Source organism: Panthera onca, chromosome E1, assembly GCF_046562875.1.
Source record: "Panthera onca isolate mPanOnc1 chromosome E1, mPanOnc1 haplotype 2, whole genome shotgun sequence".
NCBI lineage: Eukaryota > Metazoa > Chordata > Mammalia > Carnivora > Felidae > Panthera > Panthera onca.
This window is the reverse complement of record NC_138352.1, coordinates 32,600,351-32,625,473: the sequence shown is the minus strand read 5'-3', so window position 1 is coordinate 32,625,473 and position 25,123 is coordinate 32,600,351. Positions and strand designations below refer to the sequence as shown.

The 25,123-nt window shown below is 52.7% G+C and overlaps 1 protein-coding gene across 2 annotated transcripts in view; it reads left to right on the top strand.

The window, feature by feature from the left end:
- The window catches only part of DOC2B (double C2 domain beta), a 34,282-nt gene extending 10,382 nt beyond the window's left edge, over positions 1-23,900 (top strand). Inside the window, exons 2-10 of one of the 2 annotated variants that reach the window (XM_060646893.3) lie at positions 38-117; positions 701-727; positions 2,205-2,279; positions 4,618-4,727; positions 4,908-5,034; positions 7,670-7,827; positions 18,529-18,610; positions 19,532-19,628; positions 20,306-23,900. In XM_060646893.3, coding sequence (XP_060502876.1) covers positions 38-117; positions 701-727; positions 2,205-2,279; positions 4,618-4,727; positions 4,908-5,034; positions 7,670-7,827; positions 18,529-18,610; positions 19,532-19,628; positions 20,306-20,442 — 893 coding nt within the window. In that variant the 3' untranslated portion in view covers positions 20,443-23,900. The remainder of the gene's footprint in view (positions 1-37; positions 118-700; positions 728-2,204; positions 2,280-4,617; positions 4,728-4,907; positions 5,035-7,669; positions 7,828-18,528; positions 18,611-19,531; positions 19,629-20,305) is intronic. The other variant, XM_060646894.3, reaches the window with a different exon arrangement.
- Positions 23,901-25,123: the final 1,223 nt, after the last annotated feature.

Below are 25,123 nucleotides of genomic sequence, written 5' to 3'. Positions count from 1 at the left end.
GTGTGGCCAGTGCGTGACCCGAGCCCCCTGTCCGCAGCTGCCCTGGGCACGCTGGACTTCAGCCTGCTCTACGACCAGGAGAACAACGCCCTGCACTGCACCATCAGCAAGGCCAAGGTAGGCCCCCGCCGGCTCCCGCGGTCCCCAGGGTCTGGGGCCCTGGCTGGAGTTGGGGGGCGGGGGCGGCTGAGATCCAGAGGCCCATCCTCCCCACTGTTTCCTGACTGGGCCCTGTGGCACCTGCATCGTGGGTGCAGGGCAGGGAGGGAATTCTGGCCTAAATCCTCTCCGCTGCCCCAGAAGGCCTTGCCGGGCCAGGCACTCAGGGAAGGAGTAGAACAAGGAAGCAGAAAGCGAATGAGAGAAGGAAGGCACAGGTTGGGGGCGGAGCTGGGGAGGGGCTGTGGAGGGAAGGAGGGGAAGCGGAGAGATGACAGGTATGTCCTGCTAGACCGAGAGGGCTTGAATTGGTTGCCTGTGGCCCCTGAAGTTCCCAACACCTGGGCAACCCGCGAGTGGGTGGGCACCCATGCCCTGCTCCAGGCAGGGGATTCATCTCCCATGGGCTCAGCGCCCAGCCTTGCTCTCCGGTCTCTGGGTTGGGGCTGGGGGCGTCTCCTGCCTCCGGCTGGCAGGCATCAGCTCTCTTCTTAGCCATGCTGTTCCCTCCACCCCCCGAATCGATTCCTCTGGGAGGAAGGTGCCAAAGTTGATGTTCTCCCGCAAGGTAAGGGTGGTAGTACAGCCTAGTGGGACTCCCAGTAGAACCGTGGAGGGGCCTGGGCCCAGACCCCTCCCTCAGTCCCAGCCCGGGAGCTCCTCTGCCCCTCAGCACCTTCACCCGTGGCTCTGCCCACCCCGAGGGACAGGCTGCCTGTCTCAGCTGTCACCTGGCCTGAGCCAGCACCCTTAGACTGCCATGCAGGGGGAGTAGTGTCCACTTTGGGCCCGGGGCCCTGATTGGACACCTAGAAGCCGGCATGTGCCATCCTGGCCCCGACCCCCCTCGGGAGCTGCCCGGGCTGAGATGCAGGGGCTTCAGACCTGCCCTTAGGAAAGGAGCTGAGAACCTGGTGATCCGCAGCCACGCCAACGTGGGGTGCCAGCTGCAGGGCCCGGGCAGGTCCCTTTCCCTCTCCTTCCACCCAGCTTTGTAGAGGTGGTCCGGGCTTGGGAACTGGGAGCAGGCACCTGCTGCCAGGCCACTCTGGTCAGAGCCACCTAGTCTCTTCTCCCTCCCAGACACCAGCCCCTCCTGTGCCGTGTGCCCTGCCTTCTCTACCAGGGGGGAGAGGGGTGATTGGAAGCCCTGACCTCTAATCTCAGCCCCCCTCCTCCCCAGCTCTCCAACCCAAACCGGGGGGGTGGGGGTGAGAGCCTCCATCCTCCTTGGAGGTGGGCCTGGTCGTGAACGGCCGTTCATCTGTGATGCCACGGGGTTGCGAGCTCAGCCCCACACAGGCCACGGCTGCCTCCCTCCATGCCCAGGTGCCACCGCGGAAGAAAAAAAATACAATTTCCAGAAACCAGAGCAGTCATGAGGTCTGCTAAGACCCTGTCCGCTTATGGTTCCATTGGTTCCCTGGCTGTGCACACTTGACTGAAGGCTCAAAGTTAGCGAGGGATGCCATCTTGTGGAAGGACCCTCCAGGGCCAGCCAGGACGTGTGGCCTCCTTGGATTCAGGCAGGCAGGGAGCGGTGGCAAATCTGGAGCAAAACCGAACCTGGTCTCCAGGACCCAGAACGTTTTCCCGTGGGAAAGAGGGAAGCCTATAGATGAGCAGATAGAGGGTCACGTGGGCAGAGGGTCAGTGAGGGAAGCCGTGGGTTCGGGGAGCAGGAGAAGAGGCATCCGGAAGAAGGAAGGGCCTCACCAAAGCAGGATAATGAGGCCCTCATTCAGAGAAGGGTGAGTCACCTGGCCTCCATGATCTGGAGGAGAGAAAAGCTGGTCTGACGAAGACTGCCCGTGACGCCTGCCCTGGGCCAGGACGTGTAGGGGGAGGGGCGATTCCTCTGGCGCTGAGCCATCCTCCCAGTTCTGAGGGCGTGGGCTCAGGGGTCTCTGCAAAGAGGGTGGTGAGGGGACCCAGCCAGGAGGCCTGGGCAGGAGGGATGCCTGCCGACCCCGTGCCCCGAGGCCCTGGCTGCTCTGTGTCTCCAGCTCCCGGTTCACACCTTTGGCTGTACCCCCTCCACTCAGGGCCTGAAGCCGATGGACCACAACGGGCTGGCGGACCCCTACGTCAAGCTGCATCTGCTGCCAGGAGCCAGTAAGGTGAGGGGGTCCACCCCAAGGCTGCCAGCCGGCTCCCCCTGCTGCGACAGGGGCCCACGCTGGGCTTGGAGCACCCAGTGAGGCGTAGAGCTCCCCTGCCCCCTCACAGCCCAAGCAAGTTGATGGGACCTCAGTCACTTCCCTCCACCCAGAGTCCCCAGTCAGCCCCACAGCTTCGTGGTGCACCTAGGAAAAGGGAACTCTTTCTGGAAAAGACTTGCTATTAAGCCCAAAGCTCAAGGTGACCCTCCGCACTAGATAGAAGGTCTAGACTTTCTTACGTCTTACAGTTCAGTGTCTTGTTTTTAATTTCACGGGAGAGAGGGTTAGATCATCTTTTCAGAGTTGGGTGTGGGACCCACAGACTTTTCAGGGGCAGGCTGTGTGGACCCCATTGCTGGGGGGGGGGGGGTAGGTTGACAGGAGACTAGCTCTGCTTCTAAGAGGACACCAGCGGGAGGCTGGGGCACACAGGACACGGGGCACCAGAGCACGAGCAGCAGAGCCCGAGGGCTGGTGGTCTTGTCCTGGCCTCTGCTCTAAGAAACCAAGAGTTTGGAAAGGACTTCCTGGCGTTCAAGTGGCCTGCTAGGAAGAGACTGTGATGGAAATGCCCTCCGGGGGAGAGGGCTGCCCTCGCCCCTGACTCTTCCCAGGCCAACTAAGCAGGGAAGAGGCTGAAGAGCCATGGGCTGCTAGGGCCCGAGTTGGGTCTGAGGCCCAAACCCCCTATGCCAGCGCGTAAGGGCTGAGGCTCCCCAACCAGTCCAGGAGGGCCACCTGGCAGAGGCGATTAGTCCCGATTCAGGAAAGCAGGGCTGCAGGGGAGACAGCAGTGACCAACCACCTGTGCCTGGAGGCGCTGGGCCACCACTCCAGGCCTCAGTGTCCTCCTGTTACAGGTAGGGCCTTGTGACCAGGGGAATGTCCCCAACTCAGAAGTGCGATGGCTGTGAGTCCCTAGACTCACAAGAGCTAGAATCAGCGGTACCAGGAGGCTGAGTCGTAAGGACCTTCCCACACACACAGGAGCTCCCGCGTAGGGCAGTGTTTTATAAAAAGCCGTCGCCTGATCAAGAAGGCTCCTGAAAACCATGCTGAGAAAGAGGTATTATTATGCCCTATTTTGCAGTGGGAACTTGACGCTCCCAGGGGGCGAGTAACCTGCTGGGCTCCACAGAGCTTGGGCAAGGACAGCTGGGATTGGAGCCCGGGCCCGCCTGACCTCCTAGCCTGGCTGCGGTGGCCAACCTCAGGGGGAGCCCGTCGTGGGGCTGAGTCCCAGGTGGGCAGGACAGATAAGGAGTATAAAAGAACCAAGAGCTATGGGAAGCAGAGGGAGGAGTGGAGGCGATGGGGCAGCCCGGACCCGCCGCCCCACGGGCATTTTCTAGGAGATGGTGTTCCAGGTACAGGGAAGGGCCTGACCGAGGCAAGGAGGTGGGTGGGAGAGAAGCCTGCCCCGTCGCCAGGCTTCTCGGCAGCCCAGTGTCAGTACCTCCTGCAGAAACACAAACTCGGGGCCTGGACGCCGGGAGCCCCCGTTTTAGTTTCCTAGGGCTGCCCTAGCCATTTGCCACCGACTTCCTTGCTTGCAGCACGCATTTCTTCTCCCCCAGGGCTGCAGCTCCCATGGGGGTGACACCCAGCGTGGCAGGGCTGCAGGAGCGGCCATTTCCACCCTTTTCCAGCAGCAAGAGGCCGCCCGCCCTCCATTCCTCCCTCCACCTCCCACACCAGCGTCTGCCTGTGACTTCTTCCCTCCTCGAGTGTTGTTCCCCCTGCCTCCCCCTGCCTCCCCCTGCCTCCCCCTGCCTCCCCCTGCCTCCCCCTGCCTCCCCCTGCCTCCCCCTGCCTCCCCCTGCCTCCCCCTGCCTCCCCCTGCCTCCCCCTGCCTCCCCCTGCCTCCCCCTGCCTCCCCCTGCCTCCCCCTGCCTCCCCCTGCCTCCCCCTTCTGCTTTCAAGGGCCCTGTAATCACATTGCATTGAGCCTGCCCGGATCACCTGGAAAATCTCCATGTTTTATTTTTTATTTCTAAAGCTTATTTTTTGAGAGAGAGCTTGCGTCTGCACATGCACACATGAGAAGGGGAGGGGCGGAGAGAGGAGGAGGGAGAATCCCAAGCAGGCTCCGCGATGTCCTCACAGAGCCCAGAGCGGGGCTTGACCCTACTAACCGTGAGGTCATGACCTCCCCCCACTGAGCCACCCAGGCGCCCCAACCTCCATGTTTTAGCCAGCCAATTTAACAACCTTCTTCCCCTAGGCCTACTCAGTGTTGGGGACCCAGCAGGCCTGGACTCCCTGACACTCACAGCCTCGTTTCTGCTCTCACCAGGCAAATAAACTTCGAACGAAAACTCTCCGAAACACTCTGAACCCCACATGGAATGAGACCCTCACTTACTACGGGATCACAGACGAAGACATGATCCGGAAGACCCTGCGGTGGGTGAGGGCCCCAGGCCCCTTCCTCACCCACGCCCTGCCCCAGCCTCCCCCTCGGGCTGGCCCTGCCGCCCACGTCCCCAACCACCCTGCACATCCCTACGACTTTGAAAGCGAACGGAGAGCACCGCCCACCCGGCCCCCACCTCATATCTGAAGAGCTGGCTTCTTGTCCTCCAGGATCTCCGTGTGTGACGAGGACAAATTCCGCCACAATGAGTTCATCGGGGAGACGCGCGTGCCCCTGAAGAAGCTGAAGCCCAATCACACTAAGACATTCAGCATCTGCCTGGAGAAGCAGCTGCCGGTGAGTGGGGGATGGGGCTCCCCAGGCTATCTGGGCTCCCCCCCCACCCCCCGCTTGGCAGCTCAGGGCCAGTGGCATTTATTGAGCACCTACTATATGCCTGACCTGGCTTCAGGTGCTGGGGAAGCAGACAAAAATCCCAGCCTTCGTGGAGCTTGGACAGGAGCCGGATTCAAAACGAGGGGAGTTACCCAAACAGAGCCTAGGTTAGACAGTGCTCAGGGTCACAAAGGAAAGCACAAGTGGTCAATGGTTTAGATGGAGGTTTGGGGAATATTCCTGGCAGAGGGAAGAGCAGGTGCCGGGTCTGTTAGAGGCACAAGCAAGAGGCTCACTGCGTAGATCAGGGAGAACAATGGGACTGGGTCCTAGGAGGGGAGATCAGAGGTTGGTGGGGGAGGAAGCTGGGAGGGATTCCTCACCGTGAGCGAGATGGGCTGGGGTGGGGGGGATGCCACGCAGGGGCTAAAGCCTCTGTTTTAACAGGCTCCCGGGGCGCAGGCTCGGAGGGAGAGGGGCTGAGGGTGGGGAGAGCCATGGGGGGATGAGTATGACCCAGTGGCGGGGTGGGTGGGGTGCACAGGGGAGGGAGGAGTGGGTGTGCTGGTAGATCAAGCATCCCTGACGTGGGGGGGTCAAGCGCCTGGAAAGATCAGAGGTCACTGCGATGTGGAGGGCCATGGGAGGAGCCGCTGGGGTTGCTCCAGGAGCACGACAGGCGTGAGTTGCCTGTGAGACACCTAGAGGAGCCTAAAATTAATCCTTTCCTAGAAATGGTCAAAACCAACTTTGCCCCCTGCTGTCCACTGCAGCTGAGCCCTCCCAACCTCTGTCCATCTGTGTCTCCCTTTCCCTCTCCTCCCTCACCGCCCCCCCCAATCCCCTTCCCAGCTCTTGGAGGCCTGGCCTTCACCCTGTTCAGAAGAGCTGGTGGGAGGCATTGGCCAGGGGGGCCCAGGACCCTGAGACCCTCCAGCAGCCTAGTGTTGAGGGCACAACCCCCCTTTTAGGGCATTTTCCCCCCAGAGGCCTGGGCAAGGGGAAGGCTCGTCCCTGGTAGGGCCCGGGCCCTGGGACAAATGCTCCGTGCAGGCTGGCCCTAGTCCAGCCCTGGAAAAAAAAGTCAGCCCGAGGCCAAGATCCCAACTCTGCCTTTTTGCATAACCTGATCAAATTTTATTCCCTCGTCACATTCTTTCCAACTCCTAGACATTTGAATGATGGATGGATATAACCTTTTTTATTTGATTACCAGTCACTAGCCCAAACCCACTTTTTCCGAATGATCTATGTCACTTCTAAAAGGCAACATCAACCCCTAGTATGGCTGTGTTCCTGAATTGTGAACCCTGGCATGACAAACCGCTGTGTGGGGATGGGAGCGTGCAGGGATGTGGGTGCGTGTGCAAGTGCGTGTGGGCACGTTCTCAAGTAGGTGGAGCACATGCGTGTGTTCACGCACGTGGATGCGTGAGAGTACGCGCGTGCCTGTGCTTGGGGCGTGATCAGGGTGTCGCCAAGCCTCGCTTGGATTTGCTAGTCGCTCGCTGGTCCGGTCTCAGGCACGCGGTAACCAAGGAATGCGGTTTAAGATCAGTGCTCTGGCAGTAAAGACACGCTTTGATGGCACATCTTAGGTTTTACGTGGTCTGTGAACATTATTCGTTCTCAGTAAGTACTGAACAATACCCGATCCAATGGTCTTCCTATGAAACAACCCAGTGTATAATGAACCCCGCCCCCCCCCCCCAAAAAGCAGCTGAAAATCGGCTCATCTATATCATTTCATGTTCACCCGTCACCCAAACTAGCACAAGTCCTCTGTTTACTGAGCCCATCACACACAAAGCACCAGGCCCGAGTGGCAGACGGTTAAAACCCCCGGGCCTGGTCTGGGCCGTTAATAATGGCCGTCCAGCACTGTGTCGAGAAAGATGCTGAGGCCTCTTCTGAGCTTAGAGTAAGTTCAGTGGCCAATTAGTCCTGTCTGCTCTGGGTGTGGGAGTTAGAGGAGGTGGCCCTTCCCTCACCTCACAGGAGTCCCATCTCCGGAGAGGTGTAGGCATGAACCCTTGCCAATGAGGAGCCACACGGGACGTCACTTGAGTGACAGGCAGAGGACCGTCGTGGGCAAAGGGATGTGGCTGGGACTTCAGTGAGAGGAGCCTACCAGAGAGGCCCAAGGAGGGACTCTGGGGCCTCTAGCTGGGTGTGTCCAGGTGGATGGAGGGTCGGGAGAAGAAGTTCCAGAAGAGCGGGAGCCGGACAGTGGGAACCGTGCTCTCAGGAGGGTGGGGAGTGGAAACCCTCAGGCTAGTCGGGGCGGGGGTGGGGGGGCAGATGGGGAGACCTACGGTTGAGGTCTGATCCCTGAGGCAGCCCTGGGCAGGGGCCAGGGCAAAGGAAGGGACCCCTGTTCCGCTTGGGGTCGGGAATATGTCGAAGCTGTATGCGGGCTCTCCCCAAGGGGGCTGCCCCCTGCACCCTGAAGGCTCCAGGAAGTACCTTCGGGGGGGGGGCTGAGGCCAGGGTGACCCCTCCCCACCCACCGGGCCAGCGGACTGCTTCAGTAGCCCCTGGCTGCGGGAGAGAGTGGGAGCGCGTGAGGACGGCCAGGTGACTGCCTGCCCCGCAGGTGGACAAGACAGAAGACAAGTCCCTGGAGGAGCGGGGCCGCATCCTGATCTCCCTCAAGTACAGCTCGCAGAAGCAGGGCCTGCTGGTCGGCATCGTGCGCTGTGCACACCTGGCCGCCATGGACGCCAACGGCTACTCGGACCCCTACGTGAAGACGTGAGTGAACGGCCCGGGCCAGCCGTCTCCTTCCCCCTTCACCTCACGGGACGGGAGGGCGGCGTGGCAAGCACTAGAGCGTCTCCCGAGGCAGGGTGGGCGCCGCACCCCCAGGAGCGTGTTCTCTTCTTGGCCACTCTGTGGGTTAAGTCTGACCAGCCCCGTCTCCCAGATGAGGAAGCCGAGGCCTGGAGAATCTGAATGGCTTCCCGGGTCACGCAGAGAGAGTGTGGTTGTCTCCTGACACCCCATTCGGGCTTGCCCTTGACTGCAGCCTCAGGAGGGGCCGTTAGCAGGTTGGAGGAGGGGCCGGGCCTGGCACGGGCATGGAGATCCAGAGCAGGAGCTCTGCCGGGACTTAGGGCTGCCCGTGTGTGCTCAGCCCCGTGCTGGTGCCACAGGTGCCCGTCAGGGTCCACCCCACCCTGCCAGGGGGCCCATGGCGGTGTTGGAGAGAAACCCTAACTCGGGGTGGGGGGGGCGTGCAAGGCCATCATGCACCTGTGCCAGGCTATGCAGTGACCCTAGCTTGGAGGGGAAGGCAGGAGCTGGTGGCCCTGCAGACAGGGAGGAAGCGGGACACACAGCGAGCACCGTCCGTGCTTTGGGCCTGCTACAAATAAATGATGGACGTTTGCTTTCACAGTGAGAATTTCTGGAAGGGTGGGACGCGGGCAGGAATTTGGCTCAGCAGGGGGGAGGCATTCCTGTTTAGGCAGAGGAATAGAGGAGCTAAACCTAGAAGAGGGATGAGCCTGGCCTGAGGGGACAGTGAGCCCCAAGGGCCGTGGGGTGCCTTGACACCATAGGGAGGCCAGGCCTGCCACAGGCACAACTCTGGGGCCGCCTACCATTCCCATCGGCTTCCATTCTATTTCTGTCACTTTTAAGGTCCTCTTATAGGGATGCCTGGCTAGCTCAGCCAGTGAAGCGTGTGACTCTTGATCTTAGGGTTGTGAGTTCGAGCCCCACGTTGGATGTAGGGATTACTTTTAAAGATTTTAGGGGCGCCTGGGTGACTCAGTTGGTTAAGCATCCCACTGTTGATTTCGGCTCAGGTCATGCGTGATCTCATGTTTCGTGGGATCGAGCCCCGCTTTGGGCTCTGTGCTGACACAGGGGAGGCAGCTTAGGATATTCTCTCTCCCCCCCCTCTCTCCCCCCCTCTCTCCCCCCCCTCTCTCCCCCCCCTCTCTCCCCCCCCTCTCTCCCCCCCCTCTCTCCCCCCCCTCTCTCCCCCCCCTCTCTCCCCCCCCTCTCTCCCCCCCCTCTCTCCCCCCCCTCTCTCCCCCCCCTCTCTCCCCCCCCTCTCTCCCCCCCCTCTCTCCCCCCCCTCTCTCCCCCCCCTCTCTCCCCCCCCTCTCTCCCCCCCTCTCTCCCCCCCTCTCTCCCCCCCTCTCTCCCCCTCTCTCCCCCCCTCTCTCCCCCCCTCCCCCCCCTCCCCCCCCTCTCCCCCCCCTCCACATAGTCTCTTGCTCTCAAAAATAAGCAAGTAAAATGGGGCACCTGGGTGGCTCAGTCAGTTAAGCATCCGACTTCAGCTCAGGTCATGATCTCACGGTTCGTGAGTTCAAGCCCCACGTTGGGCTCTGTGCTGACGGCTCAGAGCCTGGAGCCTGCTTTGGATTCTGTGTCTGCCCCTCCCCTGCTCATGCTCTGTCTCTGTCTCAAAAATAAATAAAACATTAAAAAAAAAAAAGTAAGCTTAGGTTAAAAAAAACTAAGATTTTAAAGTAAGTAGGATTTTATTTATTATAAAATGTGGTACAGCCACTCTAGGAAACCATCTGCGGTTCCTCAGAAGTTAAACATGGAGTCACCACGTGATCCAGCAAGTCCCCTCGAGAGCTGGAAACACACGTGCCCACGAACACTGGTACATAAATGCTCACAGCAGCATCAGTCACAGGGGACAAAAGGAAACCACCTAAATGTCCGTCCGCTGATGAGTGGATAGACCAACAGTGGCATAGCTACACAGAGCGACGGGATTCAGCCATAAAACTATGGCTATGCTAGAACCTGTACGAACCTTAAAAAGACCGTGCAAAGATTATGCTAAGGGAGAGAAGCCAAACACAAAAGAAGCCACACGTTGTAAAACTTGATTTATACGAAAGCCTTAAATAGGCAAATACAGGAGCTCCTGGGTGGCTCAGTCCATTAAGCGTCGGACACTTGATTTCAGTTCAGGTCGTGATCTCACAGTTTGGGAGTTTGAGACCTGCATCGGGCTCTGTACTGACAGCGCAGAGCCTGCTTGGGATTCTCTCTCTGCCCCTCCCCTGCTTGTGATCTCTCTCTGTCTCAAAATAAATAAACTATGTATATATATAGGCAAATCCACGGAGACAGCGAACAGATTAGATTGGTAGTTGGCGGGGCTGGAAGGAGGTTGGGGGGAGATGGGGAGTGACTGCTAACAGGTACTGCATTTCTTTCCCAGGTGACGAAAATGTTCTAAAATTGACTGATGGTTGCCCAGCTCTGAATATACTAAAAACCATTTTTTGTACTTTATTTTTTTTAAGTAGGCACCATACCCGACATGGATCTCACGACCCTGAGATCAAGTCCTCTGTTCCACTGACTGAGCCAGCCAGGCGCTCCCAATTGTATGTTTTAAAACAGCACGTTATATAATGTGTGGATCATATTTTTTTTTTGAGAGAGAGCACGAGCAGGGGAGGGGCAGAGAGTGAGAATCTTAAGCCGGTGTCACGTATAGCACAGAGGCTGACAATGGGGCTCGATCTCGACTGTGAGATCATGACCCGAGCGGAGATCGAGAGTCGGACACTTAACTGACTGAGCCACCCAGGCGCCCCTGAATCATATTTTAGTAGAGCAACTATTTAAAACTTCAACGCCATCAGGCCCAGCAGCAGGGCCAGGTATAATGGGAAGCTGACCTGGGTCACATGGTGCAGGGGCTACTGGTTTTCCACATAAACAGTGATTTGAGGGGTGCTGGACTCTTGATTTCTGCTCAGGCCGTGATCTCACAGTTCATGAGTTCGAGCCCTGTGTCAGGCTCCATACTGACCATGCTGAACCTGCTTTAGATTCTCTCTTTCCCTCTCTCTCTGCACGCCCCCGCCCAAGGCTGTGCCTCTCCATCTCTCAAAATAAATAAGAAAATAAGGAAAAAAAACAGTGATTTGGATCCCCACCTCACTCATTAGCAAAACCGTGATTTCCAGTAGATTAAAGACTACTGTGAGAGGAAATGCCATAACCATCCAGAAGATAATCAGGAGACTCCCCATAACCACTGGAGGAAAAGTCAGCCATATCCAGTCAACTAGGCAAATGTGGGCCCCCTGTGGCTGCATTATCTCCCTCCCAGGTTTGTATCCTAGAAACCCACGTACGGGTGAGAGGCTGATTTTTGCAGCATTGCTCGGCATAGCAGTACACTCGAAATAGCCACGCGTTCATCAGCAGAAGAATAGATTAATAAAATGCGGCATATGCGTGTAATGAAGTAGCGTGCAGTTAAAATGAATAAATTCAGGCTAGATAAATTAACATGGACAGCTATCCAAACATGCTGATCCCCAAAGCAAACTTGAGAACAGTGTTTCTGAACATCTGTAGATCTCAAATATACAGCGCGATACTGTTTCTGGACGTTTGTAGATCTCCAGCCCTGCAGAGAATGTCCTAGCAGCGGTGGTCTCTGGGGAGGCAGGGAGAAGGGGGAAGGGACTGGGGAGGGCAACAAAGTGCCTTCACTTGTGTCTGGGGTGCTAGAGCTCCGGTACGGGAGGAAAGCCAATCCAAAGCCAAAGTGGTGTGAAATCTGAAAATCTCGCTCTGTGTCCACCTGCCAAGTTGACAGGAATTCCGGGTTCCTATGATGGATTAAAAGTCAGATTTAGTGAGGTATAATTTACACTCTGTAAGTTTCTCCCCTTTTGAAGTTTAACTGCTACATACAATCTTGTTCTCACCACCGCAGTCAAGATAGGGAATACCTCTGTCACCCCAGAAAGTTCCCCCAGCCCTAGGCAACCACGGATTTGTTTTCATTCCCAACAGTTTTGCCTTTTCCAGACTCTTTTTTAAAGTGCATTTATATTCATTTTGAGAGAGAGAGAGAGAGCGCGAGTGAGCACATGCATGCACAGGAGGGGCAGAGAGAGAGGGACAGACGGAGTCTCAAGCTGTCTCGGTGTTGTCAGCACAGAGCCTGATGCGGGGCTCGAAGCCACAAACGGTGAGATCATGACCTGAGCTGAGATCAAGAGTCGGATGCTTAACTGACTAAGCCACCCAGGCGCCCCTCCACACTTTCTTTTAAAGGTAACCTTTCAGCATGTTGCCTTTTAAACCTAACTTCTCTCATGTAGCATAACGCATTGGAGATTCACCCACATGATCACGAGCACCCGTAGTTTGGTCTTTCTTATTACCAGATAGTCATTCATCACCTAGAGAAACCACAAGTTGTTGCTCAGTTCCCCTTTACGTTGAAGCACGTTTCGGTTTCCTTTTTTTTTTTTTTTTTTTTGAGTGTAATTGACCCACAACGTTACCCTGTCACCATACAATGCTATTACAATGCCTTTGAGTATATTCCCTATGCTGTGCCTTTTGTCCCTGTACACATTCCATACCTGGAAACCTGTGTCTCCCACATCCCTTCCCCAGTTTTGCCCGAACCCCCACCCCCACCCCTCTGGCAGCCACTGGTTTGTTCTCTGTGTTTATGGGTCTGTTTCTTTGTTCACTTGTTTTATTCTTTAGGTTTCACATGAGTGACTTCACATGGTTTTTGTCTTTCTCTGACCTATTTCATTTAGCTTCGTACTCTCTAGGTCCATCTATGTTGTTGCAAATGGCAAGATCTCCTTCTTTTTTATGGCCGAGTGATATTCGTGCGTGTCTGTGTCACCTCTTTATCCATTCATCTATCCATATCTTGACTGTTGTAAATAATGCTGCAATGAACACACAGGTACACGCATCTTTTAAAATTAGCGTTTTCATTTTCTTTGGATAAATACCCAGTAGTGGAATTACTGGATCATCTATTTTTTTTTTTTTCCACATTCTATTTATTCGCTATTGAGGGATAGTTGACACAGGATGTTACGTGAGTTTCAGGTGTGCAACACAGTGATTCAACACGTGTATATATTATGCTTTGCCCACCACAACTGTAGCTACCCTCTGTCACCATACAACGCTATTACAATATCGCTGATTATATTCCCTATGTCGTGTCTTTTATTCTCGTGACTTACTCGTTTTACTGGAAGCCTGTATTTCCCCCTCCCCTGGGTATTTTCTGAGGAACCTCCATACAATTTTCCACAGTGGCTGCACCAATTTACATTCCCACCAATGTGCATGAGAGTTGCTTTTTCTCCACATCCTTGTCAATACTTGTTATTTCTTGTCTTTTTTATACTAGTCATTCTGACAGGTGTGATGGTATCTCGTGGGTTTGATTTGCATCTTTCTGATGATGACTGATGTTGAGCATCTTCCCGTGTTTCTGTTAGCTAGCTGTGTGTCTTCTTTGAAATAAAAAACCAATCTATTCTACCCATTTTTAATCGGCTTTTTTTTTAGTGTTGCACAAATTCTTCATATATTTTGGATTTAACCATGATAATGGATATATCATTTGCAAATTTCTTCCTTTCAGTAGGTTGTCTTTTCATTTTGTTGATGATTACTGTGCAAATAATCTTTATTTTGATGTAGTCCCTATAGTTTATTTTTGCTTTTGTTTCCCTTGCCTGAGGGGACATTTCTAGAAAAATGTGATGGAGGCTGACGTCCGAGAGATTACTACTTCTGTTTTCTTCTAGGAGTTTTATGGTTGCAGGTCTTATATTTAAGTCTTTAATCAATTTTGAGTTTATTTTTGTACAGGGTGTTAAAAAAAAAAAAAGTGGTCCAGTTTTCCCACTATCACTTATTGAAGAGACTATCTTTTCCCCACTATATATTCTTGCCTCCTTTGTTGTATATTAATTGACCATATAAGCATGGGTTTAACTATGGGCTCTTCAAGGGCACCTGGGTGGTTCAGTTGGTTAAGCATCAGACCCTTGATTTCACCTCAGGTCATGATCTCACGGTTTGTGAGTTTGAGCCCCATGTTGGGCTCTGCACTGACCGTGCAGAAACTGCTTGGGACTCTCTGTCTCCTTCTCTCTCTGTACCCTTCCCCTGCTCACTCACTTGCTTTCAAAATATTTCAAAAAGGAAAGAATTATGGGCTCTCTGTTCAGGTGCTTAACTGACTGAGCCACCAAGGTGCCCCTGTTTATCTTTTTAAACAACAGCCCTTAGTTTCACTGGTATTTTCCTGTTTTTAAGTCTTTACTTCATTTATTCTACTCTGATCTTTATTATTTCCTTCTTTTAACTTTAGGCTTTGTTTGTTCTTTTTCTAGTTCCTTTGGGTGTAAGGTTAGATTGAGATTTTTCTTGTTTCTTGAGGTAGGACTGTATCTCTGTCAATTTCTCTTAGAACTACTTTCACTGCATCGCAAAGATTTTGGACCATTGTGTTTTCATTTTTGTCTCCATGTATTTTTTTAATGTTTGTTTATTTTTGAGAGAGAAACTCAGAGCATGAGCAGGGGAGAGACAGAGAGGGGGAGACCCAGAATCCAAAGCAGGCTCTAGACTCTAAGGTGTCAGCACAGAGCCCGACACGGGGCTCGAACTCATAAACCGTGAGATCATGACCTGAGCTGAAGTTGGGTGCTCAACCAACTGAGCCACCCAGGTGCCCTGTCTCCATGTATTTTTAAATTTTGTCTGATTTCTTTGTTAACCCACTGGTTGTTTAGTAGCATGTTGTTTATCCTCCATGTGTTTGTGGGTTTTTCCAGTTCTTTCTTTTAATTGATTTTTAGTTTCTTATTGTTGGGAAAAAATGTCTGATGTGATTTCAGTCTTCTTAAATAGAGAGATTTGTTTTGTGGTCTAACAGGTGATCAATCTTGGAGAATGTTCCAGCTGGTCTAATGTGCCATTCAAAGTCAGTTTCCTTATTGATTTTCTGCCTGGATGGTCTATCCATTGATGTAATTGTTGGGGTATTAGTCACCTACTATTACTGTATTACTGTCAGTTGTGTTCTTTATGTCTGTTAGTATTTATGTCTTTATGTATTTAGATGCTACAATGTTGGGTGTATACATATTTATAACTCATATTTTCTTGTAGGACTGATCCCCTTATCATTATATACTGCCCTTCTTTGTCTCTGTTTTAAAGTCTGTTTTGTCTGATGCAAGTATTGCTACCTCAGCTTTCCCCCCACCCCCACTTCCATTTGCATGTAATTTCTTTTTCCATCCCCTCATTTTCAGTCTGTGTCTTTAAGTCTGAACTGAGTCCCTTCTAGGCAGCTTATAGATAAGTCTTTTTTTTTCCTTTTTTTTTTAAATTTTTTTTTTCAACGTTTTTTATTTATTTTTGGGACAGAGAGAGACAGAGCATGAACGGGGGAGGGGCAGAGAGAGAGGGAGACACAGAATCGGAAACAGGCTCCAGGCTCCTAGCCATCAGCCCAGAGCCTGACGCGGGGCTCGAACTCACAGACCGCGAGATCATGACCTGGCTGAAGTCGGACGCTTAACCGACTGCGCCACCCAGGCGCCCCTTCCTTTTTTTTATCCATTCTGTAACCCCATGCCTTGTAAGCATTTAGACCATGTAAATTTATTTATTTTTTAACATTTATTTATTTTTGAGACAGAGAGAGAGCATGAATGGGGGAGGGTCAGAGAGAGGGAGACACAGAATCTGAAACAGGCTCCAAGCTCTGAGCTGTCAGCACAGAGCCCGACGTGGGGCTCGAACTCACGGACCGCGAGATCATGACCTGAGCCAAAGTCGGCCGCTTAACCGACTGAGCCACCCAGGCGCCCCTAGACCATGTAGATTTAAAGTAATTATTGATAGGTGTGTACTTACTTGCATTTTGTTCATTGTTTCCTGCTGGTTTTTGTGAGTTTCCAGTTATTGATAAACTGCATAGCACTGCTAAACAGGTTTTTGTGTGGATCTACGTCTTCATTTCTCTTTCCCACCTCCAACTTTCTTCAGTACGTATCTTCTAGTGTTCCTATAACGAACTAGTGTTTTTTATGTAATAAAAACCACAACTGAAAAAGCCAACAGTGATATATCACACTTGTTTTTTTTAAATAACTGGAAATCTGTACCTCTTAATTCCCTTCACCGGTTTTACCTGTCCCTTCCTTCCTGTCCCTCCCCTCTGGCAACTACCAGTTTGTTTCGGTTTATGAGGATGTTTCTGGTTTTTTACTCATTTGCTTTGGTTTTCAGATTTTGCATGTAAGGGAAATCATATGGTGCTTCTCTCTCTGACTTATTTCGCTTAGTATAATACTCTCTAGGTCTATCCATGTTGCACAAATGAAAAGCTCTCATTTTTTTAGGGTTAATATTCCCTTGTGTATATATAGAATATATACATACATACACACACACCCATATACGTACATATACCACATTTTCTTTATCCATTCATCTATCAGTGAATACTCGTGTTGCTTCCATAATTTGGCTATTGTAAATAATGCTTCAGTAAACACGGGAATATCCATACCTTTTTGAATTAGTGTTTTTGTTTTCTTTGGGTAACTACTCAGTAATGGAATTACCAGATCACATGGTATTTCTACTTTTACTCTTTTGAGTAACGTCCATACTGTTTTCCACAGTGGCTGCACCAGTTTGCATTCCCACCAACAAGGAATGGGTTTCCTCATCACATCTTCAGCAACACTTACTTCTTGTCTATTTGACGCTAGCCATTTCTGACAGGTGTAAGGTGGTATCTCCCGGTGGTTTTGATTTATACTCCCATGATGATTATTGATTTCATGTATCTGTTGGCCATCTGTATACTTGCTTTAGAAAAATGTCTACTTAGGGGCGCCTGGGTGGCTTTGTTGGTTAAGCATCCAACTCTTGATTTCTGCTCAGGTCATGATTTCATGGTTCGTGAGTCCAAGCCCTGCATCAGGCTCGGCGCTGACAGTGCAGAGCCTGCTTGGGATTCTCTTTCCCTCTCTCCCTGCATCTCTCACTCATGTGCTCCCTCTCTCTCAAAATAAATAAACTTTACAGGTTTTTTAAAATCTTATTTTTAAAGAAAAATGTCTGTTCAGGTTCCCTGCCCATGTTTTAATCAGATTATTTGGGGGATTTTGGTGTTGAGCGTGTAAGTTCTTTATATATTTTGGGTATTAAGGGCACCTGGGTGACTCGGTTAAGCATCCGGCTTGGGCTCAGGTCATGATCTCATGGTTTGTGAGTTTGGGCCCCACATTGGGCTCTCTGCTATCAGTGAAGAGCCCACTTCTGATCCTCTGTCTTCCTCTCTCTCTGCCCCTTCCCTGCTCTGTCTTTCAAAAATAAATGTTAAAAAATTTTTAATATATTTTGGGTATTAACCCCTTCTCAGATCTATCATTTGCAAGTATTTTCTGTCTTTCAGTAAGTTGTCTTTTTCATTTTACTAATGGTTTCCTTTGTGTGTACAAGCTTTTTATTTTGGTATGGTCCCAGTAGTTTATTTTTGCTTCTGTTTCCCTTGCCTGAGGAGACCCATCCATAAATATGTTGCTAAGACTGATGTCCAAGAGATGATTGCAAACCAGCAAGGGGTTTTAAGGCAGCCATACTCAGCTTTGTTGAGGGTACGATGCATCATCCATACAGCCTTTCCAGAGGACAGTTTGGCACAATGAAGCAAGAAACTTGATATGTGTGTACCTTTGGGCGGGTAATGTCACTTCTAGGAATTCATGCATTCATTCAGCAGGTGTTTGTTGACCTACCCAGTGTACTGAGCCCCAAGCAGGGTGCCAGGAAGCTGGTGGTGAGTGAGACAGATGTAGTCCTCACGCCCAAAGAACTCTCAGCAGGGGAAGGACAGTTCTCACTCAAGTGTCTATGCAGGGACAGGGTGAGCAGTTCTGCAAAGGAACTCCTGTCCTGGGTTGTGAGCACCAGCCCTGTGCTGAGCAGCTGTGTGGCCTGGCAAGTCCCTCTACCTCTCTGAGCCTGATGAAAGCAGTCCTTCTGTATCAAAGTCTAGGTATTAGTTCCTTATAAAGGAACTGGCTCCTACACCAGGCTTCACTCTCCCTACAGAAAGCACTGTTGTAACTTCCTCAAAGCTCCAGTGAGGCAGAGGCAATGGTTGTATAATCTGGGAATAGACTATTATGTTGTATACTATATATAGCACCTGTATAATTATATACTATACTTCACATACTTTAGAAAGATGATATTCATAGTATGTGAATTGTATCTTGATAAATCTGCTATTTAAACTAACAAGGGACCAATGCTGCTAAAAATGTTTTTTTTCTGGTGAGAAATGTAAGTTTTATGAACATTAGACTTCCAGAAACCAGGAAAAACCTCTAGGGGAGAAGGGGACTCTGTGGTTAACTTCCGAAATGGGCGTGGGGACAGAAGTCTAGGTGACAAAGGAATCGTTTGCTTCTCCTCCCACGGCAGAGGACCACTAACCTTGGCCACAAAGTAGTGCTGGGGTGTCCCACGGTTAGTATGAATGGGGGGCCCAGGGATGTCTCTCCAGAACAAAAGGCTTTTCCAAGCCCTCCTGGCTCTGTCTCCTTAGCTTCTCCCCACCCTCTGCCCATTTGTTGGTTCTAATTCCAGATACCTGAAGCCAGATGTGGACAAGAAATCCAAACACAAGACAGCAGTAAAGAAGAAGACCCTGAACCCCGAGTTCAACGAGGTATGAGGGGCTGGTGAAGCTGCTGGGAAGCTGCTTGCTCTCACTCAGGGCAGGGTTTGCCGGAGAGACTGGCTTTTCCAAGGGTTACTGTGGAAACTGAGGGGTGGAGAGGGGCCGACAGGAGAGCCCCTAACCATGAGAGGTGGGGGAGAGGCAAGGCCAGGCTGGACCAGGCCAAGGTGGTGCAGGTGGAGATGCAAGGAATCCCGGAAAGCTCTTCAGAGGATCCAGCTGATTGGGACTGTGGCCATGAGGATGTGGAGGTGGAAGGGGGGGACCTGACAACAAGAGGGGAGGTACAAGCGAGATGGAGGAAGCTCTGGTGGGTGTGAGGATTTGAGATGTCCCAGGGCCTTGAGAAGTTCTGCTCCGGGTGGATCCCAAGGTCTTCAGCTCGGGGGCAGGGGCATATGGAGAGGAGCAGAGGGGCCTAGGGAAGAGCCCGCGTGACTGAGGGGCAGGAGGAGGAGACCAAGGAGATGCTTTCAGAGAGTGAAGGGGATACCAGATGTCAGATGATCCTGGAAGCTGTGGGGGAGAGACTTTCACAAGGCAGGGAGTGGTCAATAGAGCCAGACCCAAGAGCGGTCAAGCATGCTAAGGTCGCCAAGTGTGTGTTGATTTGGTGATGAGGCTCCTGGGGATCTGGAGAGAGCAGCTTCAGTGACATTGGACCAGGCAGGTTGGAGAGCAGGGGACCTTGAGGACCCCAGCCAGGTTCTCGGGCAGAAGTGGGTGGAATGGGTGAGGATCTGCCACCATCTACCACTGAGCACTGATCACCCTCCCATCCACCCCTCCCCCTCTCCCTTCCTTTCTCCCTCCATTCATTCACCCCTCACCGCACCCCAGAGCCTTCCTGGCCACTGGCCAGGTTCCAGGCCCCGTGGTGTTGGCCCTGACTCTTCTTCTGACCACCAGGAATTCTGTTATGAGATTAAGCATGGGGACCTGGCGAAGAAGACCCTGGAAGTCACTGTTTGGGATTATGACATTGGAAAATCCAACGATTTCATTGGTAAGAGGACACAATGAGAATGTCCTTTAGCCACATGCCTGTTCTGGGTTCGCAGAGGACAGCGGCCCTGAATCCAGGCCACAGCCTCTGCTTCCTAGCCTCTATGGCCCCGGCTTTCCCCAGACTATCTGGCCCCAGGCACAAGGGGCCTCAGACTTTATCCAGCCTGACTCCATGTGACAGAGGATTAGATAGGCCCAGAGAGGGAAAGGGGTCTGGGAGGGTCACACACCAGCCTGTGTGGAGCAGCGGTGAGAGGTGAAGATGGTCAGTGCTTTGGGCTGGACTCGGAGCCCTTGGGGCCCTGAATTCCTGGTGGGCGTCGGCATCAGTGTCTTGGCTGTGCATAGTGGAGCTGCCTCCATCCCTCGGCTAAGACGTGACCACACCTTACCCCCAGCACTGCTCTGGCCCTAGAGAGGGGAAGGACAGGATCCCAGGGCTCTGGTTTCGCAGTGGGGATGGGGGTCAGGTTAAGAGTGTGGTGTGGTAGTCAAACCACTGCTCACCCTCAGAGCCCAGTGGGCAGGGTGGAGGGTCCAGCCCTGGAGGGGGTGGTTTTGGGGTGGGGGGCACTGGTTCAAGAGGGTTAGTCTTATGGGAACCCCTGCCCCCAGGCCCTTGGGAGTCAGAAGGTCACCATGTCCCTCGCTACTCCTTTGGCTCCCTTCTTGCAGGAGGCGTGGTTCTGGGCATCAATGCTAAGGGCGAGCGCCTGAAGCACTGGTTCGACTGCCTGAAGAACAAGGACAAGCGGATCGAGCGCTGGCACACGCTCACCAATGAACTCCCAGGGGCTGTGCTCAGCGACTGACCAGCCCCCACCTGCTGCCGCACCCGCCCCTGCCTGTCACCTGGCCCAGCACCAGCCTGGCCCTGGGCTTCCTCAGCTGCCACCAAGGGCCTTGGCCCTCATCTTGGGGGAGATCCAGGATGCTGCTCAGACACAGAGCCACTGCAGCCCCCGCTTGGAGGCTGTGGAGGACCTAGCCACTCCAAGGGAGAGCAAGGCCAGAAAGCTGGGCCTGCTTCCAGCCCCCTGGGGCCCAAGAGAGCAGGAGATGGGAGAGGACCTTGGCCTCAGCACCCACCCCAGGGAAGGGAAGGGGGCCACCCAGGGGCTGAGGACCCTATTTGAGGTCAGTAGTAAGTCATGGGGACCCCAGGTGGAGAGAACAGGAGTGCAGGGGCGCCTTGGCCTTGGTGGGGCCAGGGAGAACTCCTGAGGGACATTAGGGAGAAAGGGGCATGAGGGGAAGAGTTGGAGAAGTTTATTCCCAAAAGGAAGCTCTTACTGCAACCGTTCGCCTCTGGAATTACTGGGCAGATGGAGAAAAGTTGACCTGAGAGCAAGAATGGTCAAGTTCCTACAAGCTCACTGAACATGGGCAATTGGCAAGCACTTCAATGATTCCACGAGCCGCTGGAGAAGAATGAGAACCAGGGCCTACCCTCAGAGTTCCTGGTCTAATCAGGGAGCTAGAAACCATTACAACAGGGAGTGAGGAGTGCCAAAGCCAGGTTGACATAACTGGTGAGTGCCATGGATTTTGACTCTGCTGGGAGGTTGGGAGGGCTTCCTGGAGGAGGTGATGCCTCAGCAAGGCCTTGAAGGATGAATGGGTTTCTAGGCAGATAGAGGAAAGGCAGTGTGTGCAGTGGAAATGATCTACAAAGGCCTGGAGGGGAGAGTATGGTGATTGGGTCAAGGATCACTGTGCAAGACGTGGGGTCTCACTCTGGAGACAGGGTTAGGACAGGCATGGGGGTAGGGGTGATGTCACCCAGCCCTGCTCTCACCCCGCCCTGCTCTCACCCCATCCCTTCCTGCCAGGCTTACCCCAGTTCATAGGGGGGAAGTGATGGGTCAGAGTCAAGTTCAGTCCTCAGACCCAGTTCTCCTACCTTTAATCTTTCTCCTCCCTAAGAACCTGGAGGATGGATCCAGCCTCTCATTATTACCAGCTTAAGCATGAGGCCAGCTCTAGTCCAGAAGAGTCCCTCTTCCCTTTTTCACGAAGCAAAAAGTCCCCATCCTCACCCTCTTCCTTCACCCACCCCCCACTTCTGAGTTCAGGGCTAGGGAGTGAGAGGCCCAGATGAGTGCCCTACATCTTGGCCCTACTTTGGCCACTGATGTTCCTTTCAGAGTGCTGGGTGGCAGTCCAGGGCCTCATTTCTGGGAAGACCTGTGAGGCTGGCTCCTCTCCCTCCAAGGGCTGAGACACCCTGCTTGGTGGGCCTTGCACGCTGAGTCAGGTTGAGGGCATTGGAATCTTGGAGCCCAGGTATGAAGCCCCAAACTTTTCCTGCCTACCCAGGGGCCTTCAAGGCTGCTGTATGAACTAATGCAAAACCAAGGAATTTGTGTTTGTCCCATCACTGCGCTGATGGAGGAAACGGAGGCCCAGAGAGGGAAAGTGACCTGCCCGAGGCCTTCCTGCCCTACCACAGCTAGCAAAGGCCGGGCTTCATGGCCCCTGCCTCACCCCCAGCCCAGAGCTATGGACACAATGGAAGTAGGGTGCTGGACTTCTACACAAGAGGTCCATCCTGTAAGCTGCCTGCCTAGGGCTCACTCTTGCCTGCTGCAGACACAAAGCACATCACCATCTGAGGCCTGAGGTGATGATTCGAATTCCACCAAGTGCCCATCAGCCCTTTCCCACTTTGCAGGTTGAACAGGATTCCAGCCCCCAAACAGTAGCTGGAAAACTTGCTGGTCACGGAGGCTTGGTTTTCCTGTCTTTAAGGTAGCTTTGTGTATGTTAAGGGTTTTACGTGCACTGTCGTAATGAATCCTCACACTTCTATGGGGTGGGTTTGTCGTCCTCATTTGACAGACGAAGAAGCTGAGATTCAGAGAGGCTGTGTAGTCTGTCAGTGGCACACAGCTGGGAAAGGGCAAACCAGGACTCAGCCCAGGTCCTGTGACTGCCACGTCGTCTGGTTGTCTGGGAGATCGTATTCTCTAGGCCTCTGCCTCCGGGCTTCTGGAGGGTTCAGCAGATAGCAGACTCAGTAGGGTCTGGTGCATGGTGAAGGGGTAGGACCACGGCAGTCCTGCTGCCTCAGCTGCTAGATAGCTTTGAAATCACTTCTGCCATTCAGAGCTTCCCCAGAGGTCCCCACAGTCCAGGCCGAGAGCTCAGCTATCCATCCCTCCCTGGGCTCTGAGTCCATGGGCCAGGCCGTGCTCCTCACAGGGGCTCAGGCAAGGGTTCCTCTTTTAACCACAAGGCTGGCGTGGGGGAACCTTTGGGGAGCAAGCAAAGAGATGGCCTATTTTGGAGGGGCCTCCTGTCTGGGTGAGCCCTGGGTATCTTCTTAAGCTTTTTCTTAGCTTTGCCTCTTGGAGGGCCTCATTCAGAAAAGAACCCCACAGACTTTCTGTGAAGATACTGAACTGAATGGCAAGGCTAGAAGGGGCTAGGAGTCTCAACAACTACTTTATTAGACAGTGGGAAAACAGAGGCCCAGCAAATGCGAGGAGCCCACCTGGGGCTCTTTACTGCCCCAGGCTGTACAAGGGTAGACTTGGTCCTGAAAGATGGTCCCTCGTGACAAAAGATGGATATTCTGGACAGACAGCCCCAATGGAGGGTGGGGTGCTTAGGAAGGAGCCCCCCCCCCCCCCCCCCCCCCCCAGGGAGGAGTGAATCTTCACCAGGACCCTGGCACTGCTCTGGACCCCTCGCAGTTTGTATCTGCTGAAGAAAAAGCTCTTTGGGAAGCTGCAGTATCATCTCTGCCTTTGGCCCCAAACTGGCATCTTTCCTCTGGTCTAAGACTGGAAAGTTGACGCCCCTCCCTACCAACCACCACCACAAAGTCATTCCAAAGTTTGGTGTCAGTAACCAGGAAGTCGCCCGACAGCACGCTGCATCCTCCTCCACCCCCACCGCCACCACTAGCCAATCAATCCCAGACGGGCCCCGTCTTCCAACCCTGAAGCGGTAACCTCCTGACCCCTAGCGGCAAGAGCGAGGAACTGCACCTCCCGGCCCGTGCATGTCCTACTGTTTGTTTCTTCTCAAACCGAGAGAACCTCCCGATGCATGGACTCTGGCTGTCGTCGACGCAGACTCTCGTGCACTGCTTAACACCGTTTTGCTACCATGTGGTGGCTGCAGAAAAGGTCCTTAAACTGCAGCCCCACACACACAATTTTTGTACTTTCGTCTGACCTACTCGAAGGTGTCCTTTTTAAGTCTTATTTGTTAATATTTATAACGACCTATAATCCAAAGTAAATGAAAACGTTCACTGCAATTCAATTGGCTTGGGAGACTCCTTTAAATAGAGTTGATAGGACCGGAAAGAATGAGAGAATGGCAACTGAGGCTCATTCAGCACATTGTCTCCTTTAACTCTTCACAAAGAACTCATGAGAGGTAGGTCTCAGGTTACAGACGGGAAAACTAAGGCTCAGGTTAAAATGTACTGAATCACACAGCTTGTAAGTGACACAACTAGGATTCATCTCATGCCTCCCAAGACTTTACAGCAGGATCGGCATGCCATGCTGTCACCCACTCATTCAACAAACAGTTGTGAAGTATTAACTCCACCACCAGGCACTGGTGGGTCAGATTCATCATCAAGACAGCCAACAAACAGTAAACATAGCATGTTCAAAGATGACAATAGGGGCATCTGGCTGGCTCGGTGGAGCACACAACTCGATCTCAGGCTCATGAGTTTGAGCCCCACAGTGAGAGTACAGATTATTATTATTTTTTTAATGACAAAAAGGACATAAAAGGAGTAAGGTGGGATGGGAGGGAGAGGTTGGGCTTAAATAAGGTGAGGTGGCCCTCTAAAGAAGGTGACTTTTGAGCTAAAATTTGGAGGGGGCTGAGGGAGGGAACTATGGAGATACTCAAAATGGAATGAGGGTATTTTATTTTTAAGATTTAAGTGATCTCCACACCCAAAGTCGGGCTTGACCTCACAACCCCAAGATCGAGTCTCCCGCTTCACCGACAGAACCAGGCAGGTGGCAACAGGAATGGAATATTTTGGGTGGAGGAAGTGGCCAGTATCCCTCGGGGTGGGGGCAGGTGTGGCAGGAATGAGAATAGCAAGGAGACCAATAGGGCCAGAGCAGGGTGGGGCAAGGGAAGAGCAGTAAATGGGAGCACAGGACAGAGGACCAAGTAGGACTGAAAAACTGTGTGTGAGATGGGAGCTTATTTCATTTCTAACAGGCCACCTACTCAGAACAAACCTACAGTCTCTCCTTCTAGATACTCCAGCACAATGAAGGTAGCAAACCCCACACAAACCCTCGGCACAAAGGAAGATAGAAAGGTCATGGGAGGAAAGACAATTAATTCTTGTGCTATTTCAGGAGGGGAGTCCTTAAGAACTCTAGGAAAATAATAGGGACCAGAGAGAAGGTGCCAGAACTATAATAGCAGCAGCAATAATACCCATATAGAGAGCTCTCACAAAGTGTTGTACTCATTTAATCCTCATAATTATGAAACTGT